This window comes from Spermophilus citellus (assembly GCF_964194105.1).
Source record: "Spermophilus citellus genome assembly, chromosome: 5".
Taxonomy (NCBI): domain Eukaryota; kingdom Metazoa; phylum Chordata; class Mammalia; order Rodentia; family Sciuridae; genus Spermophilus; species Spermophilus citellus.
This window is the reverse complement of record NC_138186.1, coordinates 107,592,896-107,619,977: the sequence shown is the minus strand read 5'-3', so window position 1 is coordinate 107,619,977 and position 27,082 is coordinate 107,592,896. Positions and strand designations below refer to the sequence as shown.

General features: G+C 39.4%; 1 protein-coding gene and 1 long non-coding RNA gene across 3 annotated transcripts in view; one reads left to right on the top strand and one right to left on the bottom strand.

Moving 5' to 3' along the window:
- The window catches only part of FAXC (failed axon connections homolog, metaxin like GST domain containing), a 65,275-nt gene extending 38,386 nt beyond the window's left edge, over nucleotides 1-26,889 (top strand). For both annotated transcript variants that reach the window (XM_081294476.1, XM_081294477.1), the window contains 2 exons: nucleotides 15,269-15,385; nucleotides 24,132-26,889. In XM_081294476.1, coding sequence (XP_081150602.1) covers nucleotides 15,269-15,385; nucleotides 24,132-24,421 — 407 coding nt within the window. In that variant the 3' untranslated portion in view covers nucleotides 24,422-26,889. The remainder of the gene's footprint in view (nucleotides 1-15,268; nucleotides 15,386-24,131) is intronic.
- The window catches only part of LOC308648711, a 627,872-nt gene that overhangs the window by 107,690 nt on the left and 493,100 nt on the right, over nucleotides 1-27,082 (bottom strand). The gene's annotated exons all lie outside the window — the stretch shown is intronic.

The following is a 27,082-nucleotide window of genomic DNA, read 5'->3' as shown; positions in this document are numbered from 1 at the left end:
ACCCTTCCTCTTGGTGAATGGCACTGTCATCTGTTCATTTGCTCCAGTTGGACACCAGGAAGTCATTCTTGATTGTTCCTTCTGCATTCTCTCTCTCCTGGCCTTCCAAGCCCTCCACTGCCTGGGCCTTGCCCATTCTTTTCATCTGTTTTCTTATCCTTCAGCCCTTCTCACTATATCCCAGCCATGCTGGTCTTCTGTCACTTCACAAACACACCAAGCTTATTCTGATCTCAGGCATGTGTCTTAGCTATTTGTCTACCTTGCATTATCTTCTTCATTTTTTTTTTAGGGATGGTAGATCTCTTTTTTATTTTTAGATGGACACACAATACCTTTATTTTATTTATTTTTATGTGGTGCTGAGGATCAAACTCATTATCTCACATGTGCTGAGCAAGTGCTCTGCCACTGAGCTACAACCCCAACACTCTTTTGTCCTTTTTGACACTCATGTCTCTGTGTAAATATCACCTCCACAGAGAGGCCTTCCATGACTACCTACTTTAATGTATGATAGTCACCCTCTGTTGAATCACTTCACCTTAATTCTCTGCATAGAACTTATGACTAATATTTTCTTATCGATTGATTTGCCACAGCTCCATGTAATATAAACTCCATGAAAGCTTGTCTGTTCTGTTTCTCTCTGTATCCCAGGACCCAGAACTTGCTTATAATATTGATAAGAACTAACTTTTATGGAGTATTTTCAATGTTCCTATAATACAACATGTATATGCATACCTTCATATGTACTATGATACTTCACTTCATAATAATGTACATGTTTATGAAACATGTTATATTACACATATGATAAACCTAATAGATCACACATGTAAAATACATACTATAAATAATGAATATATCTTTATGGTAATGTAATAACAATATCTATTTTCCTATGGGTTTGGTGAGGATTAATGAGGTAATTAATTGAGGTAGAAATTGTTCTCATTAATTCTCAACAAAGGCATATGAGCTTAGGTATTATTATGATTATTATTACCATTAGTATATTATGCCTGGTTTGTAAATAGGGAAATTAATTTACCCAAGATAGACTCAGATGGGTGTAGGGCCAGATGCTAAGTGCTTGCTTAACTGAGCAGATGAATATAATTCATCACCTTGATGTTCACTAAATACCTTAATCTTCTATCCCCTTTCTGCCCCAGAATCATGACAGAGGCACCTGTGTCTCTTGTCTGAGTTCTGCTACAGCTTCTTAGCTGATTCCTGGTACTAGTATTGTTTTTTTTTTTTTAAAGAGAGAGTGAGAGAGAATTTTTTTTTAATATTTATTTTTTAGTTCTTGGCGGACACAACATCTTTGTTGGTATGTGGTGCTGAGGATTGAACCCGGGCCGCACGCACGCCAGGCGAGCGCGCTACCGCTTGAGCCACATCCCCAGCCCTAGTATTGTTTTTTTAATTCTAGAGAGGTTAATTTAAAATGTAAATCATAACCAAAGACCCTCAATTCTTCCTAGGCTAAAAATCCAAATTCCTTTTCTTACAGCCTGAATTCTACTCCCATCTCCCTCCTCATTCTGACTTCTTGCCCATATGCACCTATTTTGTAATTATGCCATATGATCCTTGTTCACTGAAATACTCCTGTGCAGCCTGGAAGCTTCCTGCCTTTGCATAGGCTGTTTAATGTTAATACAAATGTTCCAGAAACCAATTAGAAAACAATCATGTTCTTGGAATGAGCTTACTCCTGGAATTACGCATAATTTAACTTGAATTTTTGGCAATAAATATAAAAAAAGGAAATGTGGGGCAGGTTTGTGTTTATTTTCTAGAGAGAGGAAACACGCAAGTTCTTCAACTGGGACAAATTAATTTTGGTCCTGAATTCTAGCAAGAGACTCTTCCATGGATGTTATAGAGTAGATTTCCTTATGGATAGTGCTTTTGAATATAAACATTTGTAAAAAAAAATTCTAAATAGAAGCTCAGTGTTTAATATTGCATTGTAGCTTCATGCATTTCTTAGGGGATCTACCTTAATTTTGTTTTTCTGGCAAAATATATTATAGGGGTTAAGCTTGGAGACAATCTAGAGTTTTTGATAACTTGCCCTACAACCATTGCAAGGCACCTCTTAAACCCACTTTTAATACCAAGTTACTTTTGGGGTGGGAGAAGGCAAGCTTTGGAAAGTCTTAAATGAGCTTTTTGCATTTAAATCTTTGGTGACCTTCAGAGGCATAGCTCTGTCATGTTATTGGTAAAAGAGGTCTCACTACATTACACATCAAGTGGTCTAACTTTGGGGATTCTCTTATGAGGAACCGATGGCTTGACTTGTGCTGCCTATTTCAAAAGTCATTTTGCCTCCGTGGGGAGTGAGCTCTAGCACTATGGGGTAGGCTGAAATAGTTCTTCATGAACTGGCAGCTCAAGCACCTATCCAAGTCCTTGATTGAGTCCCAGTGTTCCAGACCTTTACAGTTCTGTGCCATCGGGTATAGATGGGACAATTTTGATCTAAAAGATTTGATCTAAAAGACAAGGGATTATAAAATAGACATTCATATGACAAATATATTTACTGTGCATTTGTTTTAGATTGTATGGGCATTGGACTGGGTACTGGGGGATGCAGTTTTGTCTAGTGTGATTCCTGTCTTCCCTGAATTTATAGTCTAGAACCATACTGATGAGACTGTCAGGGCATTTAGGTGCCAAATAAACCTGTGTTAGGTGAGGTTTATTTAGCACTGTCCATTTTAACACTGGAGAAAGTCTGCCCACTATTTTAACTTAGGGAATAATCATAGTTGATACTTTTTCTTTACACATTATTAGTGAACATGATTAGATGATTTTGATTTATAATTTAAAATTTATAATTTTAAATTCTCAATAAAATAGAATAGTACAATAAACAGTTTCATATTCACCACCTGGATTTAGTAGTTGCTAACATTTGGTCATATTTGCCTTATCTTTTTGTGTATGTGTGGAAGTATTTTAAATAAATTACAGATATCATGACTTTTTGGCTCCAAGCCCTTTTGAATGTAGTTCTGGGATGTAAGAATGTTTCCCTCCTGTGGTAGACAACATCCAAGATGGTCCACAGTGATACTGCCTCCTGGTTTGCATCCTCTTGGGTAATTCTTCCCCACAGGAGTATAGGCTGGACTTGGTGATTTGCTTCTAACAAATACAGCATGGCATTAGCAGAGGATTGACCCTTCCAAGACTTGATTACAAAAAGACTGCAGCTCTATCCTGGGCCTTCTTTCTCACCCACTGTTGCTTTCTTACTTACTTGCTCTGACAAGCCAACTCTTTCACGAACAGCTTTTCAGAGAGGTCCACATGGTAAGGAACAGATGTCTCTGGCCAAGAGCCAGAGAAGACCTGAGTATGCTACCAGCCATGTGAGTGATTTTGTTAGCAGATCCTCCCCAAATCAGCCCTTAAGATAATTGTAACCCTGATATGTTAGTCAGGTTTCCTATATTATAACAAATGCCTGAGATAATCAGTTTATAAAGAGAAAAGGTTTATACTGGCTCACAGTTTTGGAGGTTCCTGTCCATGATCAGGCAGACCCATTACCTATAGGCCTCTGTGGGTGTGCCAGGTAACAAAGGTGGGAGTAAGGAAAATTCTCCCTTCATGTCTAGGGAGCAGGGTGGGGCGGGGCGGGGGAGGAAGGGAGAGAGGAAGAGAGAGAGAGGGAGGAAGGAAAGGACCAGGGTTCTACTATCCCCTTCAAGGGCATGCTTCTAGTGACTTAAAGATCTCCTACCAGGCCCCACCTCTTAAAGGTTTCACCAGCTCCCAGTAGTACCCTCCAGGGACCCAACTTTAAACACCTGGACCTTTGGAGGAATTTAAGATTCAAACTAGATGCATCTGGCTGACATCTCCATTGCAGACTGTGAGACCCTGAGCCAAAGGCATGTAGCTAAGGCTGCCTGGATTCTTGATCATAGAAAATGTGAGAAAATACATGTATATTGTTGAAACCTGCTAAATTGGTTTGTAATTTGTTATGTTGCTAGCAGCAATTAATACATCCAGATAGCTCCAAACCCATTAAACACATAGGTGCTTCTTTCATCGGCTGTTGAACTGTGGAGAATGAAGCCAGCTTGTGAGCAGAGGAGTATTTATCCTGCCATAATGGGTGGCAAGCACCAGGCCTCAGTTTTTTCCAAGTTATTTAGATAAAAGGTTTTACATATTTTAGAAATAGAATTTAAAAAAATATATTTTTAGTTGTAGATGGACACAATTCCTTTAATTACTTATTTTTATGTGGTGCTGAGGAACCCAGTACCTCATACATGTGAGGCAAGTGCTTTACCACTGGGCTATAACCCCAACCCTAGAAACAGAATCTTACCTTTCAGTCTCTTGAGAGACTATTATTATTGCCCACTCTGATTCTAGCAGACATATTTTCATCTTGACTGTGAAGAAACAGGGGCCAATTCTAAGATTACAGAGCTTCACACACAGGAAGTTTCTATGGATTCAGTGATCTTTGAGAAAATTGTGTGTACCTGGGAGAATTACGTGGACATTCTTAACCTTTTAATGGTCAGAGCACATGGGACAAGAGCATTCTGAGACTCAGCGCTGCACTTGAAAAGAAGTGTCACACAAAATTTTCGCATGATGTCCAACAGAGGAACGAGTTTATCATTTGAGAAGGTATAGGGTATAGGATTCCAATGTCTAAAGATGAGGTTGAGCAGAGCATGGCTGTGTATACCTCTAATCCCCAAAACTTGGGAGGGTGAGGCAGGAGAATTTCCAGTTCTTGGCCAGCCTCAGCAATTTAGTAAGACCCTGTCCCCAGATAAAAAATTTAAAAAGGACCAGGGATGTAGCTTACTGTTAAAGTACCCCTGGAATCAATCTCTTGGAAAAAAAAAAAAAAAAGAAGATAAGGTTGATAGCAATATGATCTGTGCCTAAGGAGGAGTTAATTTGAGTAAGGCTCTGGAAGGCCCTAAATAGTCCTGGTGGTTAAAGATCTTTGCCAGTTTGGTGATTGCTCAGATGTCTAAAAGTTGTTGAGGATGCTGGATTCCAACTAAGGTGACAACTGCGATGCATACAATGAAGAAAAGTTTTTTTTTTTTTTTTTTTTTTTTTTTTTTTAAGAGAGAGTGAGAGAGAGAGAATTTTTTTTTAATATTTATTTTTTAGTTATCGGCGGACACAACATCTTTGTTTGTATGTGGTGCTGAGGATCGAACCCGGGCCGCACGCATGCTGGCGAGTGCGCTACCACTTGAGCCACATCCCCAGCCCTGAAGAAAAGTTCTTTAGGAATGTGGAGTCTGCTTGCAAAGTTGATCTCCTCTGACCCTGATGGCCAAACATAAAACCTTCCTCTATAAACTGTTACTAATCAGCTTTTTAAAAAGGGTTAGATCCTTATAGAAGGCTTTGAATTTAAATTTCCCCATAACAATGAGTCCTGTGTGATGTGTAATTTTATTAATCAAAATTTGGGGACTGCCAGATAGTCTTTATAAAGAGATGACCTTTGAATAAAGTTAGAAGAACTGGTTCCTTTGATTGCCTAATACAGGACAGCCAAGATGGAAATTAAATGCAGGGCAAAGCCAGTCCTGGAATGCAGTTAAAGTTGAGTGCTTTATTTTCCTTTACTTCAGAAGTGCATTTGAGAAACTGAAACTAGGGAGGGACTCTTTTAAAAAAAAACAATTATGAAATTCATCTAGAAAAATAAGAGACCCAGAATAGCTAAAGCAATCCTTAGCAGGAAGAGTGAAGCAGGTAGCATCACTATACCAGACCTTAAACTATACTTCAGAGCAATAGTAACAAAAACAGCATGCTATTGGCACCAAAACAGACTGGTAGACCAATGGTATAGAATAGAGGACACAGAGACTCATCCACAAAATTACAATTATCTTATATTAGACAAAGGTGCCAAAAACATGCACTGGAGAAAAGATAGCCTCTTCAACAAATGGTGCTGGGAAAACTGGAAATCCATATGCAGCAAAATGAAACTAAACCCCTGTCTTTCACCATGCACAAAAACTCAACTCAAAATTGATCAAGGACCTAGGAATAAAACCAGAGACCCTGTGCCTAATAGAAGAAAAAGTGGGATTAGGCCCCAACTTTCTTAATAAGACTCCTTTGGCACAAGAATTAAAATCAATAAATGGGATGGACTCAAACTATAAAAGTTACTTCTCAGCAAAAGAAACAGTCTGTGAGGTGAACAGACAGTCTGCATCTTGGGAGCAAATTTTTACCTCTCACATATCAGATAGAGCACTAATCTCTATGGTATATAAAGAACTCGAAAAGTTAAACACTAGAAAAACAACTAACCCAATCAATATATGGGCCAAAGACCTGAAAAGACACTTCTCAGTAGATGATATACAACCTATCGACAAATACATGAAAAAATGTTCATCATCACTAGCAATTAGAGAAATGCAAATCAAAACTACTCTAAGATATCATCTCATTCCAGTCAGAATGGCAGCTATTATGAATGCAAACAATAATAAGTATTGATGAGGATGTGGGGCTGCAAATTGGTACAGCCAATATGGAAAGTAATGTAGAGATTTCTTGGAAAATTGGGAATGGAACTGCCATTGACCCAGCTAATTCTCTTCTCCCTCTATACCCAAAGGACTTAAAAACAGCATACTGCAGGGACACAGCCACAACAATGTTTATAGCAGCACAGTTCACAATACCTAAACTGTGGAACCAACCTAGATGCCCTTCAGTAGATGAATGGATTAAAAAATGTGGCATATATACATAATGGAATATTACTCAACATTAAAAGAGAATGAAATCATGGCATTTGCAGGTAAAAGGATGGCGTTGGAGAAGTAAATGAAGTTAGCCAATCCTAAAAAACCAAATGTCGAATGGTTTCTCTGATATAAGGAGGCTGATTCATAGTGGGGTAAGGAAGGGGAGCGTGGGAGGAATAAATGAACTCTAGATAGGGTAGAGGGATGGGAGGGGAATGGAGGGGGCAGGGGGTTAGAAATGATGGTAGAATGTGATGGACATTATTATCCAAAGTACATGTATAAAGACATGAATTGGTGTGAATGTACTTTGTATACAACCAGAGATATGAAAAATTGTGCTCTGTATGTGTAATAAGAATTGTAATGCATTCCGCTGTCATATATGAATAAAAAATTAATAAATTTAAAGAATATTTTTAGTTGTAGGTGGACACAATACTTTTATTTATTTTTATGTGGTGCTGAGGATTGAACCCAGTGCCTTACACATGCTAGACAAACACTCTACCACTGAGCTACAACCCCAGCAGCTCAGAGAGGGAGTCTTAAATCATATACATTTTATAGCCCTCAGATCTCACCCTTTTAGCAAAATTTGTAGTCAGACTCAGAAGCAACAGTATTACAAGTAACTTTGAGGAAAGAGAAACAAAAAGGCTGATCATTGATGAGCTGGTAACACTGACACTTTCCTTCAAGATGTTAGCTATTGTTCTATAAGACTTCCAGGACCTGCTATTCAGTGTTGTTAAGATATAATTATTAAGCCTGAGGATGCATTTGTCTCCTCCTGAGGAATACTCTGTAACCTAGATTTCCCAAGTGTCACATTTTTCTGCATGGTACAAATCCTTCCTCCAAGTTTCCAAAAGTGACAAAAGATGCCTATGGATCCTTTGAATGTAGAGTTCAGCAGGTGCTCAGACTCACTGATAGGAGGACTGAAGTACAGAAGAGAAATCACAATCCATTCCTTATAGTATGGGAACTTATGTGCTTCCTGGTCTCATGCCTAGGGAACTTTAAGAGCTGGGACATCAGCAAAGACGAGATTTCGAGGAAGAAATGGGATGATTGATATTGGTGGTCAATGGGAAGGTGTTGGAATAGTTCATACAAGCTGAAAGAAGTTCTTGTGTGTTCTTTCAGATAATCATATAGGAAATTATAGGAATATTCAGTTGCTTTCTAGTATGACATCTGAAGAAGGGCTTCTTCTAGTGTATCCTCTATGTACTTTTATCTTTTACCAGATCATGAGCCAATTGGTGCAACTAATAGATGTCAGAATGTTGTCAAGGTTGATTATTTTAATTCTGAGATTTACCCATAAGAATCACTAATAACCCCAGGAATGAAGTAGTAGCCCCCATAGTTGAGGGAACCATTTATGTAGTGATTTTGGAGTATGCTGGGAATGTGAACAAGGGCTCCTTAAAGGAAGTGGCCTGACATATGTACAATTTCTGACAAAGAGAGGTCTGATCAGGAGCATCAGAGAAAATAGGAAGTAGATTATTTTTTTCTGTAGCTTTGTGCTGTGGGAGATTCTTTAAACAGAAAAAGCTTAAGGAGTATACTCTTTGACATTTGACTTCTAAGATTACTGACCTCCTTCTGTGCTTTCCTTGGGGAAAGTACTCAAAATCTTCATTTCTCAATTTCCCTTCAATTCCCAGTTAATCAAAGTTGAGAGAGGGACAGTTAGAAATACTAATGGCATCTATGTAGACTTCCTGGAATTATCTACTTAAAATCTTAATCAGTGTTCGAGTATAGGGAATTCTATGTAGATGAAACATACAGTTGCTTTTATTTCTTAGTCCGGTAGAAAAATGAGTTTTTGAAGATCTTTTGACTATTCTCTTTATTTAAATTTTTAGTTTGTTTGTTTGGGGATTGAACCCAAGGGTGCTTTGCCACTGAGCTACATTCCCAGCTCTTTTTGTTTTTGAGATAGGGTCTCACTAATTTGCTTAGGGCCTTGTTAAGTTGCTGAGGCTGATTTTGAACTTGTGATCCTCCTTCCTCAGCTTCCTGAGTCACTAGGATTATAGGTTTGTGCCATTGTGCCTGGCTGACTATTCTATTTAATTTCTTCTTTAAACCTATATTTTCTAGCATAGCCAGTATTTTATCTTCTGCAACTTACAGCATTTGGGAATTTTACTAAATTGCAGAATTGGAGCTGAGAGTGATCAGTGGAAACGGGAAAGAGAATTAGTAAGGGCAGAAGGAGATGCTGTACAGAGGTTCATTTCTGTAGCTCTTACCAATGCTCTGAATAAACTTTCTACTTGCTATCTCATGGTGATATATGTGAAAACAAGTGATAAATTGTTACTTAGATGTTACTGTAGATCATGAATGGGTGCTGTGGTAGAATTAATGTGGCCATAAATTCTTTGTGTGATTTCAGAGGAAGAAACTGGGAAATTCTAGAGAGATCTATGTTGTCTCATGGTAAGACTAACCCTTCCCTTAAGACCGGCTCAAGCTTAGATAAGTGGATGTTATTTAGGGAGGGAGATAGGGTGAGTGCTGGTGATGGGCTGGTCACCTTCATGTTTGACTGAATGAATGCTCATTCATAGGAGGCAGACCTCACCTGTTTGGCTTGAGTCTGGACAGAGTCCCACATTGTCAGCTGTCATGCATCCTCTCTAAGGAGGAGGCTCAGAATCTAGCATCAGGCAAGCAACCTTGGATTGTGAGCACTTCCTCAGCTGTGCTGTGTGGGGCCCCACTTGCCAGTGGGACTTTAAGACCTATATGGCTCTATGCTTGTCCCCTCATGTTCCCTTGGTTCTGCTGCTTACCAGGCTCTGCTTACTTCAACTCTGTAGCTCCCTTGCTCTTCCATTTGGCTTGATTCCTCGTGATTAGATTGTGGCCATTCTTTTCAGACTCAAGATTGATTTCATTCTCCCTGTCAATTGCCCTCCATATTTACTTTCCCCACTTCATCTCCCAGCTATCATACTAGTTTGTGCTAATGGGGAAAAGGGCAGTAATGGGGTCGAGGGACCTAGCCCACATGCTCAGATGTCTTCCATATACCCTTGTCTTTGTCATGTCCTGGTATCTTCGGGTCAACCCTCTGTTGATGCTCATGATAGGAGAGGTAGAAGACAATGTGAGAAGAGCCAGAGGTCAGGCTTGGAGGTCAGAATAAGTAACCTTGGATTAATGGAGGTTGCTAAAATTTTATGACCAATAATCTGTGATTAAGTTCAATCATCATGAGCTCACGTCTGGGATGTAAACAGCAAATGCCCTCAATATTCTTGCTATTCATGATTCAGTACTCCATGTTCAGACTTTGGTCATCCATGGGTGCCCCCATGGTTCCTGCATGTACAATATGGCCTTCCTCACAGAGAGGAACTGCCTAAACATCCAGGATAGGTTACATCAGATTCTTGAAATGCCTGGGTGTAGTGACATTTTCTTACCCCTCAGAAGAACCAGCTTTGCCATTCCTGCCGTGATCTTCCTTCAAATCCACGTGGGTCTCCCTCTCTAGCATGGTGGTCTCTATTCTTGTATTTCTTCATGGTCTGTGCTCCCTGATGACCAATGGGAGACCCAACCATGGGGGTCTTTCAACTCACCCTGGGCATGGGAAGTCCCACTGCCACTGCAGTTGACAGAATATGGGGGTCACCCTCACAGGCAGCTGGGCTCTGTGCCTTTAGGGAGGTGTTCCTGGTGCTTGGGAGCGCTGGCCTCTGTTGGAGCACATTTCAGGGACTGTGATGCCCTGGGTCCCTCACTGTTGGGGACTGAATTCATGTTTTCAACCTTTATTTGCCCTCCCCAATGGCTCAGAGTCCACACTCTCAACCTAGGGGCTGACAGGGAGAGTTACAGGTGCTCAGGTATCCCTACAGGAGCAGTCAGGTGGTTCACCTGCCAGTATTGAAGCTCGAGGTGTCTCATCACCCATGCCTGCTCCTTTAGTGCCCTTCAGATCTGCCCTTAGAGTTTTGTGTTTTCTAAACCCCTCTAGTCATCGGATCTGGGACCACTTTCTGTACCTCAGAAGTGTTGCAGAAATGAGACCTTCAGCTTGGCCTCTTCGTCTCTAAACAGAGTTAAATCTAATTTAGTTTACCTTTTAAAAATGCTTTCTGCCAAGCTCCACAGCCCAAAGCTGGAACAGTTTGAGCAATGAAATAAATATTGATAGTACTGGACTGCATCCCATAGAATAAACAAATATTCATGAGTGCATACTTAAATAAATAATTGAATACATTAGCAAGTGGGGGTATAGAGACAGTAGAATCCTAATCAATATGTGTAGAAGAAATGAGAGGAAGAGAAAACCACAATAAAACAAACACCATAAAAATAATTGTTTCAGATGACATCTACCAATGGATGCTAAAACTGGTCACAGTCAAGAGAAACAGGATATTTGTACAATCTCAAAGTATCTCTCTGAAGATTATTAACTGCAAATGGAAAAATAGTAACTTTATTAGGAAGAAACCTGTCAGATACCATCTTTACCATGTGATCAAGGTTAATACCACATATTAAGATTACAGTTATGTGCCCTTTGATACAATGATGCCCTCAGAAGGTATTACATAAGATTCTCCAGAGAAACAGAACCAATTGGGTATAAAGAAACTAAATATAAGGGATTGGCTCACAGAGTTATGGATCCCAAGATGTGCAGGATGAGTTGGCATTCTATGGTAGAGTTCTCATGTGATGAAAAGATCCAAGGACCAAAACTGATGGTATGGTCCAGTCTGAAGGCTGGCAGGCTTGAGACCCAGGAAGAGCTGATGCTTCTACTTGAGTCAGGGATAGGAAAAAGCCAACGTCCCAGTTTGAAGGCAGTCAGGCAGAAGGAGTTCTCTCTTACGGGGTTGGTTGGGGGGAGGCTTTCAATGTGAAAGCCTTCAATGGATTGGATGAGGCCCACCCATATCAGGAAGGGAAATTTGCTTTAGTCATTCTATGAATTCAAAGGCTAATCTCATCTTGAAATACCATCATAGATACACCCAGAATATTGTTTGAATAAATATCAGGATACCCCATGGCCTAGTCAAGATGGCACATAAAATTAACCATCAAAAGAGATACATTGTTAATTATGTGGTCTTCTTGGTAAGAATTCATGACCTCAGCTAGTCATAAGAAAACCTTAGAGAAGCCCAAGTTCATAGATGTTTTACAAAATAACAGTCCAGTGTTCTTTAAAAATGTCAAATTTGTGAAAAGTCAAGGAGCATGGAGGAACTTTCACAAACTGGAGGAGACTGAGGAGGTAGGGTGACAAATGAAATGTGGGATCCTGGAACAAAAAGGGTATTCGTTAAAAAAATGAATTAAATTTGAATAAAGTCTATAATACAGTTGGCAGTGTTATCCTAATGGTTAATTTCTTTTAGTTTTGATAAATGTACTGTGGTTCTCTAAGATATTAATATTTATGGAAGTTGGGTGAAGGACATTACAGGAGCTATGCTATTTTTGCAAATTTTTTATACATCCAAAATTATTTCAAAATAAACGTTTTAAAAAGCTTCCTGTTATTGGATACTCTGAGGACAATGACAGGAGATATTTATATATTTTAAAAATTTATAACCATGTGTTTATATACATATAATTTTGTATCTACCATTCTGCATTTACCTCACATACTAGATTCCATCCATTCTTTTTATAAGCACCTTTGAAAAACAAAATCAGGTTTCAGTTATTTTTTCCTTTTTCTATTTTATGTTCCTTCTTAACCAAAGCATCCTTTTGCAAACTTTAAAAGTCCCCCCCCCCAAACACACACTGCTATTCCTTGGAGTCTTTATTTCTGAGATGATGATGTTTGTGACATTGTGGAGACAAAGATGTTGAGCCAGAAGTCTGGAGGCCTGGGTGCCAGCATTCTGAGTCTGGTTCTGTTACTAACTCAATGTCCTTCCACTTTTAACATTCTGAGACCAAATGGCAAATCATGACTAAACACTGTATGCATTATTTGATATATGGAGTCAAATAACAGTATATTTTTATGATTTTTTTCTTTTTATCAAGATCCTATGTACTCTATTATCAGATTTTTCAAGTATTTTATCTATCATCTGTCTATCTTCATTTTGTCCCCCAAATCTTTGATTTTGACATCAGACTTCACTATTTAAACTCTGGCATTTCCCTTAGAGTACTTTTTGAAGGAAATCAACATTTTCTTTCTTCCTTCTTATTTATTTATTTTATTATTTTTTTTAAAGAGAGAGTGAGAGAGGAGAGAGAGAGAGAGAGAGAGAGAGAGAGAGAGAGAGAGAATTTTTATTATTTATTTATTTATTTTTTTAAGTTCTCGGCGGACACAACATCTTTGTTTGTATGTGGTGCTGAGGATCGAACCCTGGCCGCACGCATGTTAGGCGAGCGCGCTACGGCTTGAGCCACATCCCCAGCCCCTCTTATTTATTTTTTTGTTCATGAATCCACCATTGCTCTTTTATAAAACAAAAAACAAAAAACAAAAAAAAACACTCATTTTCTTCTCTTTGAAGCTATGTATAGCTCTTATCACAATAGCCCTAAAGCCCTTTTGGCTTCCACTTCATAGACTGTCTTGTTTGGGTCATGAATGGGTAGAGCCCTGGCACAGTCTGGTAAGGAGGGCCATTTGGTCATCTGATTGATGTACCTCTCCAATCCTAGCAGGATGTTCTGAGAGCTCTGCCTACCTGTAATCACTTAATGCCAGCGGAGGAGTGGTTGAGGTGTTTGGAGTCAGCAAGATGAATCATCAAGAAATATCTGGCAATCTTGAGAACAAGTGATACCTAGAGATTTTTTGTTTGTCATTAATTTTTCCCAGATAGTGTTTTCCCAGTATTTGGGTAATAGGTTTAGATCCTGGGGCAACACTCAAATGATAGAGAAGTTGGTTAACAATGGGACACAATTACGAGCTCTAACAGATGGCTTGATTGAACTCCTGTCTTAGCTACACACTGATATAAGATCTGTGACATCCTCAGCTTTCCACTCAAATGTGATGAAATGGGTGGACAGTTGTAGGGTACAGCACATAGAATTGTGCTAAACATGTAGAAAATATGGCACAAAAGTTTGTTAAGTAGAAATAAGAAATGACTCTTACTTTCAAAGAGCTTACCATTTAGCTGGAATGTTAAAATCCACAAATAAAACCCAACCAGGGTACAGTGTGCAGTGTGGAAAAAATGTCACTTATGGGGCCCAAGAGGAAGAGGCAGGGTTTCTTGTGTGCTCTGCTCAAGACACTTCAGTTATTCCTCTTACAACTGGTGAATCTTCCATTTTATAGTTCAGGTTTGCTAGAGTCAGGGAGAGGAGTAGGGCACAAAGCTGGAACATGTGTTAGAAGTAAATACAATGGCCCTCGTCTTTTAAGTTGAGTCTGGATTTTATTTCATAAACGATGGAAGGTGTTCGTGAGAGGGACTGACATGATGAAAAGAGTGTCTTAGTTCAGGTGGGATGTGGAATGTCCTGGAGGAAGGGAAGGGCTCTCATCAGGAGAGCTCATGTTGCTTGAGTTATCCACATTCCATGCTAAGATTGTTACATGTGTATGTCATTTCATATTCACAGTAGTGCTAAGGAATTAGGTACTCTTAATATCATCCCTGTTTGGTGGGTAAGAAAACAGAGGCTTTGTGAATAATAGTGGTGCCAGGATGTGATGTCTGTGGATCCATCTCTTCCTGTGCCACTAGATGCCACAGGCCCTGACAGCGGCTCAGGAGACGATGTGCGACTCTTTTAATTGGTTGGATGTGATCATCTGCACGACAAGGCCTGAACGAAGTCAGTAGTGGTGGAAATGGAGAGACAGGAACAGCAGTGTGAAACTTTCTAGTTTAGGAGCCTGATGTCAGGGCTGAGCTTCTGACTGCATAGCTTCTTTTTGCTTAATGTTTCCCAAGGAAGCTGGTACTCAGTGTTGAAATTTGCCAAGACCTTAGAGGTGTCACGGGAAACCTTGCCTTCAAGCTTCTTCAGTAGCCTGGGCTTCTTGTTTTCCTTGAGGAAATTTGTTATTTTAATTATATATGCCCTGAGGTTGAGTGCTGCATTGGGTTACTTCTCAGTTGGTTTAATCAAACTTCTGGGTATTCTCCAGTCTCAAACTGTAGTGATAAAGAGAGACAGTTTGAGACCTCCAGTTTGAGACTGGAAGTCAGTTTTTCCCCATAAACACCCTCCCTCATCTGTTTATCTGGATTGGATTTGTTCCCTGCCTTACCTTGCTGTGGGTTTGATGTATCCCAGAATTTCTTAATTCACTTTACATTTGTTCTCAATATTTTGAAGAAAAAGGGCATGCATGCATTTTGACTCTGCAAAGCTTTTTGGTGCAGTTAGATAAACATATAATGAGAGTGTGCTGAATGCTATTGTGACAGTGAGTGATTTCTCTGTTTTATCTGCTGCAGGTGATAAGAAGTACATCATGGGGCCCAAGCTTTCCACTCTCGATGCCACCATCTTTGGACACTTGGCACAGGCAATGTGGACCTTACCAGGGACAAGACCTGAGCGGCTGATCAAAGGCAAGCCCTGAAAAGCTTTTCTTTTTTTTTTTAAATTTTTTTATTATTGGTTGTTCAAAACATTACAAAGCTCTTGACATATCATATTTCTTATATTTGATTCAAGTGGGTTATGAACTCCCATTTTTATCCCGTATACAGATTGCGAATCACATTGGTTACACATCCACGTTTTTACATATTGCCATACTAGTGACTGTTGTATTCTGCTACCTTTCCTATCCTCTACTATTCCCCCTCCCCTCTCCTCCCATCTTCTCTCTCTATCCCATCTCTGAAAAGCTTTTCTGGTGTAAGAGTTGCTGTGGGTGGGTGGGTACTGGTATGTAGAATGTAGAATTCTAGACCAGCGCCATGAACCTGGCCACGCTTCATTAGGCTGTGGTGTCTAGGGCCAGTCAGTTTTCTGCCAGCTCCTTACAGGTGAAACTGAATACTTGTTGCTAAAACAGGACTTGAATTCCACCTTCTGTCCTTGTTTTGTTGTTATTCCTTGAAGTCTTTTGAGCAGTTGGCTCACCACTTTCTGATGTATCCAATGTAGGATCAGGTGGGGTCAATGAACTCATTGCCAATCTCAGATGATCTTTTTAAATATTAATTGATCTTATATTCAAATGTAGGTAAAGTATATATGATTTGTGTCATTTGAGCTGCCTTCCACTCTAGTGTAGTGACTGTAGATCATGTACTGAGAGTAGAAGAATGGAAAGTTCAAGGCTGTGGGAAAATGAGGAAATTGTCAATAAACGGCGAAGTCTGAAGCTATACAAGTATTATTACTAATCCTATTATGTGTGCCAAGAAACACAATCTTGCTATCCATTTTTTCTGGTCTTGGCTGTAAGTCTAGTCAGAATTATAGCTTTTTTTCCTTCCACATTTTTTATTGGTTCATTATAGTTGTATATAATGATGAGATTTGTTGTTATATTTTTGTACATGCACACAATATAATGATATAATTTGGCCAATATCAGTCCCCTGTACTTCTCTCAGAATTATAGTTTTTGACTATCAAGGACAAGGTAAGAAGTGGAGATGAATGGGACCAGAGCTGGGTGATGATAAATACAGGGCCTGGTGGGGTTGGTAGCCAGGAATAAAATTCATGGTAGCAAAGGGGGAGGGTAAGTCTGCTTACCTTGGGTTGATGTCAAGGGATCAGATATTGGTTTGCATGTGTGTGTATGTGTGTATGTAGTAAGGTAGGGTGATGGGATAATACATGACAGCTGTGTCTCTCAGAGAGGCTTTTACTGTGTAGGTGGGTGGGAACTGTTTGAAGTCATCTTTATTTTAAAGTAGTATCTAAGCAAGTACCTGGGGGCTGGGGATGTGGAGGTCATAATTCAATATTTAAGTTTGGGATGGGGATTGACAAGACTTAATTGAAGAGTTTGTGCTCAACTGAGCAGGCTGGGGGTGTAGATGAGACCAGTTGGTGGACTTCATTTGTGGGTGGACTTCCAGATACATTACCAGATTTGGCTGAAATGGATCAGGTACTTATTGAAGATCTTCCAGAAGGTTAGCTGAGTGGGGCTGACATTTATTTTTGGTACTGGAGGTTGAACCCAGGGTCATTATAACACAGCTATATCCCCAGCCATTTTTTTGAGATAGGGTCTTGCTAAATTGCTGAGGCTGGCCTTGAACTTGGAATTCTCCTGCCTCAGCTGACTGAGTGGCTGAGATTACACGCATGACCAACCACACTTGGCTGGACTGACATTTAATTTCAGTGCCAGGGACTTCCAGCTAAATCATTGTGATAAAAGATGTACCTCATTTACTCACATACTCCTGTATGCACAAACTCCATACACCTGTACACATACACCTACATTTCTACCCAGACACATTCCCATAATCTCTCTCTCTCTCTCTCTCTCACGCGCGCGCACACACACACACACACACACACACACACACTCTCTTGAGGTAATCTGTTATTTAGTTAGAATTATTTGGGGGATCCTTATCAGTAGGACTGTGACTTCAGAGGATCCCTTCTTTTTTTAAAAAAAAGTATGTTTTCTTGACTTAAAAGGACTTGAGACATTCGCTTAAAGGAAATGATCAGCCATTTTTGAGGATTGATTTTGGGTCCCTCCCTGAGACACACACGTCTGGGGAATCTGACACCATTATCTTCCAGGGACTTTTAGCACCCAGTTGCAGGAATGTTGATTCTTAAAGCAGTGCCAGGGACTTCCAGCTGTCCCTGGGGACTTTTGCAGCATTAATCAGTAAAGTCCAGAGTGTCTCTGATTCTTACTTTGGCAGTAGTTCCATGTCCTTTATGCACCATTTGGACTTAACTTCTTTCCTTGCTTTTGCTCTCTGTGGTAGAGACTTTCCCAAGAAGTAAAGAGAGAGGGCATAAGTGAAAACAACTAAGAGCCTAGATAATTAAGAACTGGCTCAAATCCAGAGTGTGAGTGGATGGGATTGGGCCTTGGCTTTGGAACAGCCATGGCTCTGCTGGCCTTGCCACATGAGGAGGGCTGTGACTGAATATAAATGTTTAGTTCCAGTAATTATTATTATTATTATTATTATTATTGGCAGTGCTGGGGATCAAACTCAGGGCCTAATGACTCTTCAGGCAAGAGACTCTTCGACTAAGCCACTTTCCCAGCCCTGGTCCTAATTGTTGACAAAACCACACAAACTACTTCTGGAATCATGTAGAATAGTAAGAAATTTTCCTTAATTTAGGTGTGTAGGAGGGCATATTTTGAATATTCAACCATGCTTAAAATATACGTATGTGTATGCATCTATATATTTAGATATAAATATGAAATATCACTTGTTTATTGGATAGAATTTAGAAAAGATAGAAAAGTTTTCAAAGAATGAAAAGTAACTTGTGAGTTAATCATCCACAGAGATCTGCTGTTAATATTGTGGTATGTATCTTCATCTTTTATCAAGCACAAGCATGTATATACTTCAAAAAATTGGGACCAGAATATTGATCCAATTATAACCTGATGTTTAAAATAAACCAAGTATTATGGCTTTTCCCCTTGCCATTAAATATTCTTCAAACATGCATTTGTAGTCATTCCATAATATCCTATCCTATAGCTACATTGTACTACATGTGATTAATCTTCTTTTGGACTTGTGTATTATTTCAAATAATTTGTACTGTTATTTGGTAGTGAATATTGTTGTAGACATATACTCCTGTTTGTCTCTGGTTATTTCCTGCACTGAATTATAGATAGGGAAGTAGTATCACAAAGGGTAGAAGCTCTTGGTCTGCATGTCTCAGCTGCTTTTTAGAAAGGCCATAGAAGTTTACATTTCCAAGAGCAATGTCCGAAAAGCATCTCTAATTTTATTTCCCTTATTAGGGCTAAATATAATTTATTTAGAAGTTTTTACCATCTTTACAGTAAGAAAAGAATCTGTTTTATTATCAGCAACACTCTCAATGTGGAATTAGAATCCTTGTTTTAATCTGGGTGTCCTTGTTAGAGAATTATTTGTTAATTTAAAAGTTAATTTGATGTGGGACTGGGAGCAGTGGTGCATGCCTGTAATCCCAGTGGCTCAGGAGGCTGAGGCAAGAGGATTGCAAGTTCAAAGCCAGCTTCAGCAACTTAGTGAGGCCCTCAGCAACTTGGCCTGACCCTGTCACAAAATAAAAAGGGTTGGGGATGTGGCTCAGTGTGAGTGCTTCTGGGTTCAATCCTGGTACCAAACATAAATACATAAAATGAAATAAACAAAATAGATGTAGGGAATTTAAGAAAGCCTCAAAAAATGAAATTGAAGCAAGGAGAAGGGAAGGCCTATGTTACAACTGCCCACCCTCTAGAGCCATAGGGAAACCACAGACTTTAACACTATTTTCTAAATTGGTAAGGAACATGACCTTCCATATTCTAAGAAAAACTTCATTCAGCAACTTTCACCCATGATTATTAATTGTCCTTGGGTGTCTTTTTGGCCTAAAGGATTAGAAAGTGGGGAGAATGTTGTATGACTGTGGAAGAGGTTGTGGTGGGGGATTTGGCTGTCAGGAAAGGGCTGAATCAAATGGCATTTGTGGGTTGTATGTTTTGAGATCTGTGATTTAGTGTCCTTGATCTCAATCTTTAGCTTCAAGGAGATGAGGCAGAGGGAGTGTCCTCATCCACAGCATTCAAGCCATGTTAGCACTTTTCAGAAGAAGGCATGCTTGGTGGCTTCTTACTGTGTGACAAATGCTAAAGACAGCAATCAAGGCTGTTTCCAGCACCTAGCACAGGTGTGGGACAAGGAGATGCTGAGCACATGCCTGCAGAGTACATGAGTGCATTTGGGTATTGGCCCCGTGTTTTCCAAATATTTGCTGGTTAATGACCCAGTGTGGGCAGGTGGTGCTGGGGGCTCTGGCAGGCGTCTCCCTCCCTCATTCTAGCCGTACATGAGAGGCAGCTGGGAGAAACTTAGTCCAGGATTCTGAATCTGGTTGACATGGTTTACAGTGTTAAATTGTACAGAATGTTTTTGATTGTATTAGAGAAGTTAGATTGATGCAGAAAATAATGCTTGTATGTTTTTCAAAGATCAGTGGAGAGCATTTCCTTGTGAGAAACTCCAAGAGAAAGGCTCCTTATTCTGTCTACGACTGTCCTCTGGGTAGAGAAGCATTCAGCATTCTGATAAATATCCTCTTTGTCTGATAATATCACTGTTTTTTTTTTAGTAATTTATTTCATTGGCTTTTCAAATTTAAGAAGTAATATACGACTATCACAAGCCAAATCATACGGGAATAGGTTAAAAAGTGCATGTCTTCCCCTTCATCCATGTCCAATACAGACCCCATGGAATAATCAATATTGAGGATTTAATGTGGATCATTCTTGTGCCTTTCTTTTGCATGCACATATTTACAACACATGTATAGCTATTGTGGTTTGTTGTTTTTACTGTTTTTAAAACAAACAGTAGAATAAAACAACACACATTACTCTTCCAACTTGAATTTTCCCACTTAATAATTTCATGTCTTTTTAAACAACTACACAATATTCTACAGAATGGTTAATTCAGTCCCTACTGATGGACCTCAAGACTGTTTCCATCTTTTTCCTTTCCTCTTTCTTCTCTTCCTCCTCCTCCCCCTGTTGTTTGTCCTTTTCTTCCTCACCTTCCTCTTTCTTTTGCTGACATGTAATGCTACATCCATGCACATAGATCTTCATATACTGAAGCTTTTCTTTTAGCAGAATAGAGTACTCAACGTGGAACTCTGGGCCATCAGGTATACACATTTTAAATTTCAGTGGGGAGCATCAGATTACTTTCCAAAAAAAGGTTACAACAATTTGTTCTTACCCAAGCCATGTAACACAATGCTTGACTTCCACAGCCTCCTCAGCATTGGATGACTTTAGATTTTATCATTCTGGAGGATGAAGTTGTTATTGGATTGTTGAGTACACTTTGAAGAAATGTGGTTTTTCTTTTATTTCACAAAGTGTACATATTGAGTATAGGGATTTATGTTAACCCAGGCATATCATGCATTTGCATTCATACATGTACACACACACACACACACCACAGAAGTGCTTTCTACTGCCAGCCTTTTTTTGTTCTTTTGGAATATAGCTAATGGGGAATCTAGGCGGAAGAAGAATTGAGCAAAGCCAATCTAGAGCTTCCCTATCCGTTTTACTCTTTATTCAGGGGCAGGATATGAGGAGGGGTGTGTGGATCTCAGCTCTTGCTCATCAAGGCTTACCTTTCTCGGCCATGCGATAGAGTTCTCACTTATTTCATGACAGCTCATTTCCACTAAAGGGTGGTACCTGTCATCTCATAATTCTTGAGAACCCAGGAAAGAACTGCAGAGAAATATTCTAACATAGTAGCACAAAGCTATTAATTCCAAGGCCAGGCTGTCCACTCAAAGAGACAGAGTAGTGTCATGGGGAAGGGCAGGAGGGAATTAGTATAACAGATGAGTAAAGCACTGCAAATAGTGCCTAGCATGCAGAAAGGAGTACATTTTTCTAATATGATTGTTAATTTTTATTCTTTCACACTGAAGTGGTATTGATGTCATACAGTCACAAAGGAGGAACCTCTTTTGGAGGAAAGGTGAAGAAATAAGGCTAAAAAAAATAAATAAAAACACCCACAAAAGAAGAGGATAAAGTTATAGGGTCCTGTGAATAGTTCTGGCTTTCCTAGTTGCTCCTTGGGAGCAGCTCATGGTGAATGGATTTGATTGAGTCAAACAAGGCTGTCCTCTGAACCTCCTGTGATATGTCCATAATTCATCTTTGATGGCTGTTTTTTTGGGGGGTGGTGGTGGTGGTACTGGAAATTGAACTCAGGGACACTTTACCACTGAGTTACATGCCCAACCCTCTTTATTTATTATTTTGAGACAGAGTTTCCCTAAATTGTTGAGGGCCTCAGTAAGTTGCTGAAGCTGGCGTCAAACTTGCAATCCTCCTGTCTCAGCCTCCGGAGTTCCTGGGATTACACCTGTGCACCACACATCTAGTTTTCAATGGCTGTGTACCTTTCTCATTAGACTTTCTTTCTCCCTATTACTGCTTCCTCCACATATTTTTCCCAATTCTTGATTATCTGTGATTAGTAGCAATACCTGGGGAGGAGTTGCATGATTGGAAGTTCTCTTGGGAAAATACTGGAAGGTTTAACATGCATCTCCTCAAGAGAAGCAGTGATGTTGGCTTCTTAGCTTCTGGCTCTGAGCATGTACATCCATATCTTCTAGCAGAAGGTAATGAGAATGGACTTCTACACAGTAGGGATTGCACTATTATGATCTAAGACTGAAAATGATGACTTGGAACCAGTACAAGTTAATTGGTTTACAGATTCCAAGAAGCAGGAGAATTTGCTTTGTCATGTTTGTAGGGCATTTATTTAGTTCAGCCAAATAGCCATCAAACTTTGAAAAATTTCAGTGACATGGAAAAATGTCTATAATAATGTTATAGGAGATCATAAGAAATAATAATGGCAGTAAGTAGAAACTATATTGAAAAAATTATATCAAAATTTTAATTGTGATTATTTTGGGTTGATGAGATCCTAGGGATTTTTTGTTTTCTTCTTTATGTATTCATAGAGTTTCTGTTCAGTTTTTCAAAATGAGAATTATATTTTCTTTAATAGAAAATGAAAATAGAGTGGTTACAGGCTACAATCAATAGACCTATTAGTACAAAAACAACTCAAGTGACTTGTGATAGGGGTTTGATTAAAGCAAAATGAAACTGATATAGTTCATGCACATAATGAAATACTACAAAATTATCATAGTAGTCATAATGTAAAATTAAAAAATTTTCACCATATGCTGATAAGTGGAAAAAGGTGGACAGAAAACATACTATATAGTCAATTCTATATAGCTAATGTAAATATATATAGAAACAAATTTCTGGAAGAATATCAGTGAAAAAGTTATTATGGAGAAGAGGATTATTGGTAATTCTTTAATTTTTTGCTTATCTGTATTATTTTTTGTAATAAAATATGGATTACCTACATAATAATTGAATGTGTATTTAGTTCAAAAGATCCAAACAATATTCCAAGGATCATAATGTCCTATGAGAAATACTGATAAATTGTGTATTTAAAGGCAATGTTGCCATCTGGTGGACCAAAGGCAAAAACTCACTTTTTCTTCATTTGGAATTAGGAAATGGAACGCCAGTACTGTGTCATGTTTTAGACAAATACCGGTATGTTAGTGACTTCATAAGTGTCCCTTTGATTCATATGAAAGAGTGGTCCAGTGATTTACTGGGAACCCAAAAAAGCTGTTTAAATTTTATTTGGAAGATTAAAAAATGTTTTATGAAATGTGTTTTTACTAAATGTGTTTTTAGGTACATTGATCCATATAGAAAATTCTGAGTTAATCTATTTTATGAATTATTTAGGGCAAAGTTTTTTTATTCTAACGTAATTTTTTTTCAGCAACTTGGCATAGTACCCGACCTATAACACTACAAAGATTTGTGGAATGAATGATGATTTCTGGCTGACGTAATGCAACCCACAGGTGGTCTATTTTCATGCAATATAAATTAATTTAAATATGAACCAATCAGCACATTAACTATTGGTGTGTAAACAAAACAATAAAATGCTTCCCAAAGAAAAGATGGTAATTTTTCTGCCATTTTGGATGAACAATTCCTCTTCTCTGTACCACAGGACCCAGTCCTTTGCTTCATTTATCCCATTTACTGAGTTTAACTTTTCTTACTCACTTTTCTTATTATGTTCATAAAAATCTAAATATTTTGACAGTATTTCTGTGGAAAAGCTCTGTGAATATCTACCCACCTCGTTCTTCCACACTCCCCAGGAAGCTTGGTGGCTGGATGTCTTCAGATACCATAAATTAGGTGGCTTGTAAGCAACAGAAATGTATTAATTACTCATAGTTCTTGAGGCTGGGAAGTCCAGGGTGATGGCGTGGGCAGGTTGGGTGTCTGGTGAGGACCTGCTTCCTGGATCACCCACAGTGAATACCTTCCTGCTGCGTCCTCACATGGTGGAGGGCTGAGGCAGCTCTCCTGTGCACCTTTTATGAGGCACAAACCAAAGCCAGGGCCAGCACCTGGTGGGGGTTAGGATTTCAGTATTTGGGTTTGGGGAGGACACAGACATTCCTACAAGTACTGTGAGCTTGATGCCTTTGAGAATAAATAACCCTGTTTTTCCTACCACACTGCAGGGGAGCTGATCAACCTTGCCATGTACTGCGAGAGGATAAGGAGGAAATTCTGGCCCGAGTGGCACCACGATGACGATAACACCATCTATGAGTCGGAGGAGAGCAGTGAAGGCAGCAAAACGCACACTCCCCTGCTGGATTTCAGCTTTTACTCAAGGACAGAGACCTTTGAAGATGAGGGCGCGGAGAACAGTTTCTCCAGAACCCCAGACACGGATTTCACTGGACACTCGCTCTTTGATTCTGACGTGGACATGGACGACTACACAGACCATGAACAGTGCAAGTGACATCCCTGCCAGTGACATCAGGCCTTTGTTGACTCATTTCCTTTGGAGCTGCCACTCCCTGGGGGTCGGTCGATTTCCCAGGTAGAAATCCATCTGAGCTGGGAGAAGACTCTTCGTGCTTGGCCCAGTTTTCACACACTAACTGGACTGTAGCCGCCTTATTTCTTTTTTGTAAAAATGAAACACAGAACCATTCAGATGGCTCCATTGAAAACAAACAGGCAAAAAAAAAAAAAAATCAGCATGGTTCCTGAAATCCATTTTTGTTTTCATTAGAAAACTAATATTGCGTGGTAGAGCAGGTGAGTGAGCGGGCCATCAGCTGATAGTGTTTGTACTGATCTTGCAGCTGAGTCTTAGTTGTGAGATGGATTCTTGAACATCCTTCATCCACCAGGGTTTGAAGTAATGGGAGATACCATCAGAAAAAACAAATCGAGGAGATGAATGTTTCTTGGTGGCTGCTTGTACTTCATGTATGTATATTGTATGTTGAGATGTGGGTCAAAATCCACAGATATGCAATGAACACCTACTATGTGCAAAGCACTGTGCTAGGTGCTAATCCATGTAAGTTTTATTCTAAGCTCTGCCAGTGGCTAACTGTGTGATTTGGGGCAAGAACCTTAACTATTGTGTGCCTCATTTCTCCCACCTGTAAAGTGGGGCTGACGATACTCTCCACCTACCTACCTCACAGGGGTGTTGTGGGGATTCATTTGGTAACATTCGTGCAGTGCTTTTAAACTTCTTGGAAGTGGTGTGACATGAACACATCATTTAATTTTTTATTGTGCTTCATATGTGTGAAGATCTGAGGGCCAATAAATTCCATATCCAGAGAGCAACCAACACAGTCACTTATAAAAGCTGAGCAGTTGAAACACAAGCAAAGCCACAGTTAGGACTTGGTCATCATTCCTCTTTGTGATCTTTCTTGAGTCAAAATCTTTTATTAAAAGAATGTTGGAAATATTTTTATCAGTTATCATTAGCTACAAATGGTCTTCAGTTCTACTGTGTATTTGCAGAAAAGTGTTGTTTTCATTGTCTGATCTCACGCTGGAATGTTCTTTGTTGCCTCCAGAGTGTTAAGTTGCCATGTTGGATTAATTGAGAGAGAATAAATTTCAGGAATATGGTGGGTTTAACAGAGGAGAAGGGGAAAGTATTTGATTGACTTTTGTAGGCAGAAGCTTGCCAACTTGTAATGTCCTATGAAAACAAACCTTGCAAAGGTGAAGTAGGAAGAGGATCATGTTCCTTGTATCAAAGCACTCTGTGCAGTGATAGATCATATGCAGTTTCATTTGTGCAGCTTTTCTGGTGTTTCTAGCCATTCCCAGTGTAGTAGGGCAACGCTGAGGACAGATCTTAGTGTTTCTTCAGGACTTCCCATCCCTTCACATCCTCCCTCCCTCTCCACAGAGCACATAAACTGTTGGAGTTACCCATATTTGTGAAGGCACTCCCTCTGAAGACCTGGTTCTTCTTGACATAGGATTTCAGGGGAAATAGGAGTAAGGGTCCTGTGTGATGGCAGTGGATTTGGGATAGGAGAGTCAGTGTACCTGCAAACAAAGCTACTTTACTTCTAACTGACTGGGGTAAGGAATGCATTTAAAGAGGCACTTCTTAAAAGAAGTTCCTGGAAAATTCATGTAGTTTGCTTGAAAAAGAAACTCTGAGTGAAGATCAAATGCAACAATCTTAAAAGACTGCTGTGGATTCACAGAGAGGTAAAGGGGGAGAGATTGTGAGGCTGTTTACCAATTAAGCAACTGCAGGGCATATGTAACTGGGAATAAATGCTGAGATACCCTCATTTAGAAATTCTTATTCCAAAGAAAGTGTAGTTGTGAATATTTTATTAAAACCACTACTCTTGGAAGGTCTGTCTAATGCTTAATGAGAATGTGGTGGAGAAGATATGCATGAATAAGCCTGTTTTAAGTCTCCAGCCCACTTGCCTTCTCTCTCTTCAGCAAGTGGTAGCAGCTCTGTGTAAGTAGGGAAACTCCTGGCCCAGAAATGTGATTATAATGAGCAAGTGGACTGTGGACCTGTCTCCACAAAGATTGAGTTGCCCTTTCCCCACCCTTAGCTGAAAAGAAAGTTTGAAATTTTGCCTATAATTTATTATTACTGTATAGCACCAGTGTGATGCATTTTGCTGTAAGGATGATTAAGTATGAGTGTGTAGATTCACATGGCTTTTACTGTGTATTGCTTGGAGCAAGTATGTGGAAAGCCAATGTTCAGAGTGAAGTTAGAACTATATTCATTTCATCCAGGTACCTCCCACAAAGGCGTGAATGGACATTGCCACCCGAGGCTCAGGACCTGGTATTCAGCGTTTTGTATGGAACCCTGGAATATACCCCAGTTTTACTTTATGGATTATGGAATCCAAATGACCAAAACAAAAATCACTGTAGTGTGAGAGGGCTTTAATTTTTATGTGCTTTATTGTTGAGCTACCTGGATTTGAAGTGTTCTCCAATTTGATGAACAGGTGCTACTTCTAAGAAAAACAACAGCAGCGGCAAGAAATTAAGGAACATTTTGGTCATCTGGCTCACTTATTCAATTTCTGTTGTTTTTTTTTTTGCTGGAAAGTAACTTAAGGAAGCATGGTCTTTAATGTTAATAGATGCTTTT